Source organism: Empidonax traillii, unplaced genomic scaffold, assembly GCF_003031625.1.
Source record: "Empidonax traillii isolate 1590-97213 ecotype Southwest subspecies unplaced genomic scaffold, ASM303162v1 scaffold142:size1213974, whole genome shotgun sequence".
NCBI classification, from domain to species: Eukaryota; Metazoa; Chordata; class Aves; order Passeriformes; family Tyrannidae; genus Empidonax; species Empidonax traillii.
The window spans coordinates 245,594-255,207 of NW_020955335.1; the positions used below are offsets into that span (position 1 = coordinate 245,594).

Sequence of the window (9,614 nt, forward strand, 5' to 3'; positions counted from 1 at the left end):
TGAGAAAAAGGATGTCTAGAAAGATTTTCAGAAGCACTATTAGAGAAACACACAATTTCTCTAAATGTACAACAGTTGGGCTGTGGGCAGCATTTAGAAATAAAATAAAAAAATAAGCAACAAACCCGAAATAGGCTGGCTTACATACTTTCCTTTTTTTTTCATTGGTAATAAGATGCATGGAATCCTTGGTGATTTGTTTTGTCTGTTATTCCAGAGGCTGGGTCAGGCACGAGAACACATGACCTGCTCTCAAATTCACTGTCCATTTATTTTCTGAGAATGTTATATATCCTTTGTGTATTCTGGGAGCAAGTGTAAATTTCTATCCATTCTCAAATAGTAACATAAAATAAAGAAAAAGTCTACAGCTTGTAGGCAACTTTCAAAAAAAAAGGGGGGGAAGAAGATAGAAAGAAAATAAATTTAAACTTTAGACAGTTATTACATCATTAAAAAAACCCAAACAAACCTTATTGATTCATTATTATCTTGAGAGGATACGAAGCAAAAAACAGAAAGACAGATTTGCATCGAATTTACTTTGAGAGATTTATTTCAACCTATTTTCACAATCTCAAACGAAGGCTTCTTGTTAAGAATGTTCTTCTCACCTGCTTCCTACCTGACACTCCTGTAAGTTAACAGCTGGCTGGTCTCCTCCTGATTTTTAAATTGCAAGAATCCAGTCTCTTTATCTTTGAGCCCGTACTTCAGAGTATTCAATCTTGCTGACATAAGTTAAAAATGCAAAATGGTTATTGCATAATTTATTAAAATGTTTAGAAAAATGATACAATTTAATGTGACACCAGAATACTAACTCAAAGTATCACATTTCAATTAAAAATGTGCACGGTTGCCAATACAAAGAGTCCTGATCTGTTAAAATATTTTTCTTCAAATAAACAACTACGGATAAAAAAAATGTGGCACTTTATAAAGGAGAATTTGTTTTTAATTGCATATCATAATGCTCAAATCAGTACAGGTTCATGAGGAGCAGGGGATATCCTTGCAATCAGCTCTGTCTGCAGGGCAGATCTTCTCCTACGTCGAGCAGCAGCTCCTGTCAGGGTGTCAGTCGCTTGGGATCCCGTGGGAACATGGAGGTCTGACGGACATTGTGCAGCCCCAGGAACAACATGGTCACTCTTTCCAGCCCTAGAACAGGTAAAAACAACCCAGCAGTGCAGTCAGGCTTGTGTTCAAAACTCTTAAGAAGCTACAGGTACTTCCCACCAGCCTCACTGAGTGGAGAGTGAGGTGTTCACATCAGCGTGTGTGACTGTGGGAAGGAGCCAAACCAAAAACGAGGGATTTACAGCCGTGCCTTCTGCCATGGCACAGACACCTTCTGGAACAGGTTCTGACAAGCAATGGCACTGCAGACTCAAGCCTGCTCTGAATCACTTCGGGACTTCAAGAAAGGTGTAGGAAATTGGGAGCAGAGGTGGGTCATCAGGAGAACTGTATCCTGGATACAGCAACACAAGTACAGTCCAAACCAGCCTTAACAGCTGCAGAGTAAGGGACACCAAGTGCCTGAGCAGCCCCAGTGAAACCCTGCACCCGGGGAATTTCATCCCAAATCCTCAGCAGTACAAAAATGTAGATTCACACCACACACCTGTGTAACTATCTGCTGATATCTTTCTGGTAGTAAGTATTTCACTGGTTGTTGTGGAAGCACTTCCTAATCCGTGGGGCTGTGTAAGCACCCCAGCCATGCTGAGGTGAAACCCAGATGCACCCTACTTTTTCCACACACTGCCTTCCTATATGAAGATTTTCACCTGGAACAGCCAGAACCCAGAATTTTATACTGGACTCTGCCTGAGACTGAGCAGTGCAAGTTAAGCTAATACAGAACCAACTAAAATACAGACACTCACCTATTCCACCTCCTGCGTGTGGAGGGGCACCAAACCGGAAGGAATCAATGTAAGCCTTTATCTTCTCCAAATCTAGAAAGGAAAAATATGTGTTCCTCACCTGCTTAATGAACCCCAAGCCAGACACACAAGTGGCTACAGGACTGCAAACACAACAAAAAATTTACAAACTAACAGTGGGGTTTTCCTCCTTGAATGTATAAATTATCCAGGACTATCTAGAAATTATGACTGTAACAGATTTGGTTCACAATTTTGTTTATAACTTTTCAACAAGGAGTTGCTGGGAAACAAACTAATTTCTTAATATCACCACTATGGATGGTTAAACAGAATTAGATGGATTAAGAATGAGGTAGTACTGTGAGTTTACCACCATGGCCATGTAAGAAACTCCATCCCAGATTCTTCCTCTAGAGGACACAAATCCAATCATGACACTGATATTCTGTTAAATGGGCCTCTTACCAATGCCATGATGTTTGGCTCTCTCTGTCAGCAGCTGAGGGTCGTGAATTCTCTGAGCTCCAGACAGGATCTCCTCCCCTCTCATGAACATATCGTAAGAGTTCGAGCTTTTCTGGAAAAACAAAGATGAGTTCATTTCATTTCCTACCCACAGAGACTCCACAGGTGGCAAAGATGCACCTCTCTTATCTTCACTTGTGATATCCAAAGCTGTGCAGTAAGAGCACAATATATTGGGGGCCTGCCCAGGAATTACACTCCTTGGAGCTGATTTAATAAACTGAAGTTCATCCACATGCCCTTTGGAAAACCATTACACTTGTATGTAGTTATCCCAGCAAAAGCTGCTCTGAACATATTTATCCTGGATTTAGGAATAAACTGTGGAAATGTAAAAAAAATCATCTTTTATGTTAAAGTGTCTGCTGCTCTGGAAGAATGTTTATGCCACTTTTCAGTGATGGTAACAGTGTTTAACCATGGAGATCTCTTCCAAAAGCTCTCCCAATCTTTCTGGTAGGTTTGCACCAGTGAAGAGCAATTGAAATCACGTCACAGGTCATGTAACACTGACCTGATCTTGTCACCAGAATGTTAATTGTAACAGATGATCACAGGGGGGCTGGAACCAGCTCATCTTTAAGGTCCCTTCCAACTAAAACCATTCTATGATTCTATGATCATATAAATACACTTTGTTGTCAAGTTATCCTTACACAGCATAATTTAAACGGAAAAGAAGAGAAACACACTGACAGCAACAAGGAATTTCACTTACAGGGTTGGCTGGATCTGGCATTGTATAAAAAGGCCTCACAGCAAGAGGGTATTTGTCCAAAATGTAGAAGTCTGTGTCGTACTGAAAGAAGATAATTTAAAGCAAGAGAAAATTACATACAGAACAAATTACAAGAGGAAGACACAACCAGTAAATCTTTGAAACAAAATTCAAACAAATCTCTCAATAACTTTCCACAATATTGTCTTAAAAAATAAGTTATCAATAAAAGTGGTGTATTATGTCTCAATTTTCCAATACTACTTCTAGTGTAAACTTAAAAATGTTTAGCAATAAAATGTGTTGCTGTAGTAACAGGTACTTTTTTTTTTTCCCCCAAACATCTCATGTTTTCCTGTAAATTTAGTCAGAATCTGGTTTGGGTTTGGTTGTTTTTTTTTTCAATCACAAAAATGGGTTTTGGAACAGACTATCGTGTTTGGTGTACTCAGTATAATATGACAGAAATAAATATAAAAGATTGCAAATGGTGTGAAACAGTTTAATAACGATAAAGGCAAAACTGAGAGTAGATTAAATACACAGCACCAAAATGGAGATGCAGTCAGACAATTAAAAATGGTAATCACAAACTCTTCACAACTTCTGCACGTTCTGAGATAATCTATTGTCCATCAGTGTGTAAAAAGTTGTTTTACATGGAGGCATTTATACCAGCCCACTGATTCCATGGATCAGGTCTGAGATTCAACAACAAATTTATTTATTCTGAAGTAATTGTTACCTTTTCCTTTACCAGGCGTCCCAGGAGCTTTTCATTAGGAGTGCTGAAAAAGATCATCACCATTTAAAATTGATTTAAACATGTACTGGTTACATACTTCATAAAGATTTCAAGCTACAGATCTGCTGCACTCCGACCCTCAGAAAATCTAGTACTTCTTTCTGAGTGTTTTGGTTTGTGCAGACAGAAATTGCAGAAATAAAGTATATTTATTTGTTTCTAAATATTTTGTATTGGTCCTAAAAATCCCCTAAATTAACTAACACCTGAAGATATTCTCGCTCTTAATAGAACTACTTCCTAGTCACCATATTTTGATTACTGAAGAACTGTGTTTTCTATTTCCTATTGCCATAAATCTTGTGTACAACAAAGTAAGTGAGAAACACCATGAGCAGTTGCTGAGGAAATTATTTTGCTCTATCAAACTCTTATGACTGAAGCTTTCTTGGATGCACAGAGAGTTTAACTGTAAAATAACACACTATCCTAGGGGTACTGGATATACTATGGGAAAGAAATGTTTTGATTCATTAGGTGTATTTAGAAAAGTTTGCACATAATCAGTTAATTAAATCATCCTTCAGCAGATCAATGGGAATGCATCAAAATTGCTTAATGACTTTCCTGAGAGGTAGAAGGAAGAAATGGAAAGATGTTCCTTAAATGAAAGACCTTGAGACTGAAGAATCTTTTTGTTTAATCCTATTCAAAAACATGTGACAGTTCACATGAAGGGCTCCAACTCACAGACAAACAAACACTTCTTATCCTTAGAAGTTTCAAGTTGCTCTCACTTTATGTTGTAAGTTATTTTCTTTCAGATTTCAGAGTTTGTACCTACAGTCTGTGTCAAAAGAAAGGAGTATTTTCACACCCACTCATTTAGTTGTCAAGAGGTCTGGATCTAAGAAGTGTTTATCCCTTTAAAAGCTGTGCTTCCTTCTTAGGGGCTGTCAGGGGCACAGGACAAAAGTGACACTTGACTGCCACCTTCCCATTTGGGCACTGCCAAAGTACCTGAGATCCTCCTCATCCCCCATCTCAACTCCAGCCTCCCGCAGCATGGCAACCCCTTCCTGGTATTCCAGCCTCAGGGTGGGCTCCAAGAACTTGAATGGCTCACACGGGAACTGTTTGCCCACTGTCTGGATTTCAGTCTGGAATCTGTACGTGAGGAAACAAGAAGAGAAGCCAAACACAGGACAATCAGGAACTTGCAGCTGATCAAATGTTGCAATGACGAGACATTTTGCCACAAGAGGTCCCTCTTGCAGCATAAAAACTGTATTAAAGGCACTTCTGGAGAAATTCTGTACAACCCTAATGAAACGTTTCAGCAAGGTTAAAGCACCTACTTCACACATATGCATGTTAATATTTCATTATTAGTTCTTTTTAAATCCTTTTGTAAGAAATAATTGACTAGGTCAAATTTTCACAGGGAAGACATTGAGAAATCATCCCTTTGGTTTGTAATATTTACCCGGGTTCTTCTTTTATTTGAGTAATATCCTATTTCAAATATAAACAAGAAATTTCCTTCTGGACTGAAGAATGTATTTGCATTTCTGCTGGCAAGACAGTCTAACTTGTAAACAAATGAAAGCCACTTCCTAAACTTTTGATCTGGCTTTTTAATTAGTTAAGACTGTGAATAGTGGAAAACAATCTTTGCTGCTATCATGGAACAGATGCAGGCTGGTCCAGTGATTTTTAGTCAGGAAAACTTTTTTGTATAATAAATATTAAGATGATTTTCAAAACAGAACAAGATCATTTCCAAAACTGGACAATCTGTTGTTCTACCTACTACCTGTAGTGCCATAAAAAGAAAGACATTTTAAATAATGATGGATCATTTCTGTTAGAAAGTCCTTCCAACAGCAAACAGCAAGTTTGTCAGTGCAAGCCAGCACACTCCAGCAGATGCTAAAAGTACTTTACTGGCCTGTGGCTTGAGTGAAATTTAAGTCAGACATGAAAAAAAAATAGTTAAGAGCAAAGCAAAAATGCTTGTTTTGAAGTTCTGTTGTAGATTAGATCAGATTATCAATGATTATCTGACAAGCTGAAGACAAAACGCTCACCCACTTCATAGCACAGTGCAAGAGCTGTCAAAGAAAGCTGCTCATTAAAAGAAGGAAATGCTCTTATTACCTTTCCTGAAGCCCCTTGAATATCTGCACCAAGGTATCTGCAATCTCATCCACCACCTCATGATAGTGATAGTTAAAGGCCATTTCAATATCCAGGCCAACAAACTCAGTCAGGTGTCTGTGTGTGTTGGAGTCCTCAGCTCGGAACACTGCAAAATCAAACAGCACAAGTTCTAACTGACCTGAAGTTATCATTCCACTTGGAAAAACAGACAAACAGACAAACTTTGAGGCAGGCAAGAACTTCCAGACTTGAAAACAGCCCTTTTCAAAGGAAGTGGACTTGTACACGTGTGTGTCTTCTGGCATGTTTTGGTTTTTTTTCAGATATGAGTGATATAAAAACATCTTCCTATAAACCATGACTCATTGGGTTAGTAATTAACAAGAAATTTAAGATCTTCTGGATTACTTGGAATTTTTTTTTTATTCTATAAGCTGTTATTGACTTGTTTTTCAGCATTTACAGGTTAAGGTCTTAGAACAAAGATTTGTATTACCACTTAAAGAGTCCATGCTTTGGAGACAGAGAGAATGGGACTGAAATTAGTAATTTTTTATTCTTTATTGATAGGCCAGTTAAAAGTAAGCACGTTCAAAATAATGTTGTTTGGCACATGTAGAAAAGCAAGGGATAATGTTAATATGCCACCTCAAAGCTAGGCTGCCTGTTTGAACTGGTTGGTACTGGGCAGTAAAGGGGCACGGTGAATAGGAAGCTATAGCTGCAGTTATGGTGTTGTTCCATGTTTTACTAACTTCATCACATTACCCATTTCCAATACAACTCTTATTTTTCCCCCTCACACCACCGCAGGCACTGGAGAAGAGTATTCCACCCATATTTCACCATTTTAGTTTTGTTCCAGCAACTTCTCGGCCAACCTTACCCTCATTCGTCACCTCAAGTGCAATTTGTGCTTGGTAAGTGAAACTGTGTTAAGTGAAACCATTCAAAGCTCTCAGTGTGCCTGTTTTCTCATTAGTGCTGCAGCTGCTAAAAGCCATCAGGGCCCACTTCACACGTGTGTTAAAGCAAAGCTTTTCTTACCCGGCCCCACGCAGAACACCTTGTCGAAGTCAGCACATATACACATCTGCTTGTACAGCTGCGGGGACTGAGCCAGGTAGGCACTGGTTTTGAAGTAGGACACAGTGAACACATTGGCTCCTCCTTCACTGGCAGCTGAAATGCAAATGCTTTTATAAGGAGTTATTAAAATAAAAACGTACAAAATAAATCAGAGGTAGAACGAGAGATAATTGGGCCGACATCTAGAGATCAGAGATTTTTCTTCAAAGCATATTAGAGGACAAAGATATATTTGCATGCATTCGTGCCAAGGGCAATCTTGCAGCTCAGGACTCTCACACCTTGTCTTGCAAACCCGACAGTTTAGTTGGGGTGGTTTAAAATGTTACAGTTCCCAGCTGCCCTTCACCTCGGAGTGTTTGCACCACCCCATCTACCTGCAGCCCAACGTTCTGTGGGTGACACAGCCTGCCAGGGGTTACTGCAGAGCCTGAGCTCAACCTGCACATCCTGTTTTGCCAGGAGCACCCTCTCTAACTGAAGGCACTGGTATCTCTCACAGGCAAACCCAGATTCAGCAGGGAACTCGTGCCGAAGGCACAGAGCTTTTCTCAGTTTGAGGCACTTTTCATAGACAGTTACCTTGAGAGCACAGGAACCAAGACCACGTCATTTGTGTCCCTCCTGCAAACTGCCTGCCACAACTGCAGCACTGCACCTGCCACTCCCCAGGCTGGGACAGGACAGGTGCACTGGCCTAACTTGCTAACAAAACACGCCACAGCAAAAGATCAGTTCATCACCTTTGAAAGGTCTAATGTTAACCTGACTCCAGGTAAAGTACTTATGATTATTACTGACCATTCCAGTGAGGTTAATGTTTCTTTTCTTTCCTCACCACCACTCCCACTGACACAGTGTTAGTGAATATTAACAGTTATTTCTCAACAGAGATAATTTTAAAACCTCAGACATTAGAACAGCCACGATATTTAAATCTGAAGTTTAGTGAGGATTGTATTGACTTAACTTAGTTGATGCTACAAACTCTGGTCTCATTCAAACAATAGGATGCTTGCTTGCCTGCTCTCAATGGCCCACTGCACAGTAAGAATAGCACACTTCCTCAGAGCTGCTGCAGAAATAAACTACTTGGGAGGCTTTTAGTGCTTCAGACTGCTTTAACTGTCTCTGTAGGAAGAAACTTATCTAACCTTCAACATACTTTCAATGTTGAAAGAATACATGCTTGCATGGATTTCGTTAAAAAGCCCATTTTTTATCTCAGCCGAGAGCTGTCTTCAAAAATATGAGTACAGAAGTATAAAATTCAGTAAGAAAAATGTATTCATTTAATGAATGTACATGCAAATATTCTGCCCTGATTTTCCATGCCAAATGTCTTAGTGGCATCAACAAAACCCCAAAGAACACCAATAAGCCAATTTGACTTTTGAAAACAATACAGCAAATCAACAACAGAACTGGAAGCAAAATGTGCATTTCCAGACCTTACGTCAGGCTGAAGCTGTTATGCCACATTTCCAAAAAGGTCTCCTACCACCCTGTATTTAGCCATGAGCTCATTGCTGAAGAAGTGACATATTGTATATATGACATTTTATACCATCATATGTATATTGTAATTTCTTGATGACCGAATATGCTTTAAATCTAAATTAGAGTGGGGTTTTTGCTTTGGATACTGAGAATAGAACTGTCAGTGCCCAACACTGAGAACACAGAAGAACAATGTACATGACCAGACACACCTGTATTTAACCAAATTAAAACTTAATGTGCACTGTGGAATACATAAATGAGGTATATGTAATACCTGTCCTGTCCTTCTTTTAACCTCCAAAGTCAGGAGAAAAGGAAAGAAAACTCTGACACCTGCTACAAGTTTGCTATGCTGCATCTAAACTAGAAATAAAACTTCATGTTTTTAAAATAAAAACTTTCTGGCCGAGAGGAACACTGAGCAAGTGTAAAACAAGCCCACCTGGAGCTGCTGGATCTCATATACAATACCTGAAATGATTTTGGGAGTCTGGATTTCCACAAATCCCTTGCGAATAAGAGTCTCTCGGAAAAGCTGACAAACACCAGACTGAAGGCAGAAGATTGCCTGGCTAGTGGAGGTCTACAAGAAGAAGATAAAATAATGAATCCTAAGTTAGTTTTTCCTGACTCTATTACTTTTTCTGGGCAGCTGGAAGGATGAATCTCTTCCCTTAGGAATACTTGATTACCGTATGTGCCCGAACAGCGAAAAGTGCAAATCAGTAACTGTTTATTACACAAAAAGGAACGGCAAAGGAAACAAGAGAAATTATTCATTTCAATTTATGGCATATTCAGTTATAAAGGAGGCACTGTGGTCGATTCTGCATTTTAAAAAATAACTGATTTATGAGATGTGCTTCTGCAAATAAAGGTTTTATAGTAAGAAATTGAATAAAAGCACTAAACCTATTACGAAGCTTTCAGCACAGTGAACTAGAACAGCTGCAGGAACACACAGAGCATGATA

The 9,614-nt window shown here is 39.2% G+C and overlaps 1 protein-coding gene across 3 annotated transcripts in view; it reads right to left on the bottom strand.

Moving 5' to 3' along the window:
- Nucleotides 1-527: 527 nt before the first annotated feature.
- The window catches only part of DARS (aspartyl-tRNA synthetase), a 39,076-nt gene continuing 29,989 nt past the window's right edge, over nucleotides 528-9,614 (bottom strand). For all 3 annotated transcript variants that reach the window (XM_027884300.1, XM_027884298.1, XM_027884299.1), the window contains 9 exons: nucleotides 9,113-9,224; nucleotides 7,097-7,231; nucleotides 6,047-6,194; nucleotides 4,907-5,053; nucleotides 3,887-3,929; nucleotides 3,142-3,222; nucleotides 2,364-2,475; nucleotides 1,896-1,967; nucleotides 528-1,164 (listed from right to left, as the gene is read on the bottom strand). In XM_027884300.1, the coding sequence (XP_027740101.1) occupies nucleotides 1,073-1,164; nucleotides 1,896-1,967; nucleotides 2,364-2,475; nucleotides 3,142-3,222; nucleotides 3,887-3,929; nucleotides 4,907-5,053; nucleotides 6,047-6,194; nucleotides 7,097-7,231; nucleotides 9,113-9,224 (942 nt within the window). In that variant the 3' untranslated portion in view covers nucleotides 528-1,072. The remainder of the gene's footprint in view (nucleotides 1,165-1,895; nucleotides 1,968-2,363; nucleotides 2,476-3,141; nucleotides 3,223-3,886; nucleotides 3,930-4,906; nucleotides 5,054-6,046; nucleotides 6,195-7,096; nucleotides 7,232-9,112; nucleotides 9,225-9,614) is intronic.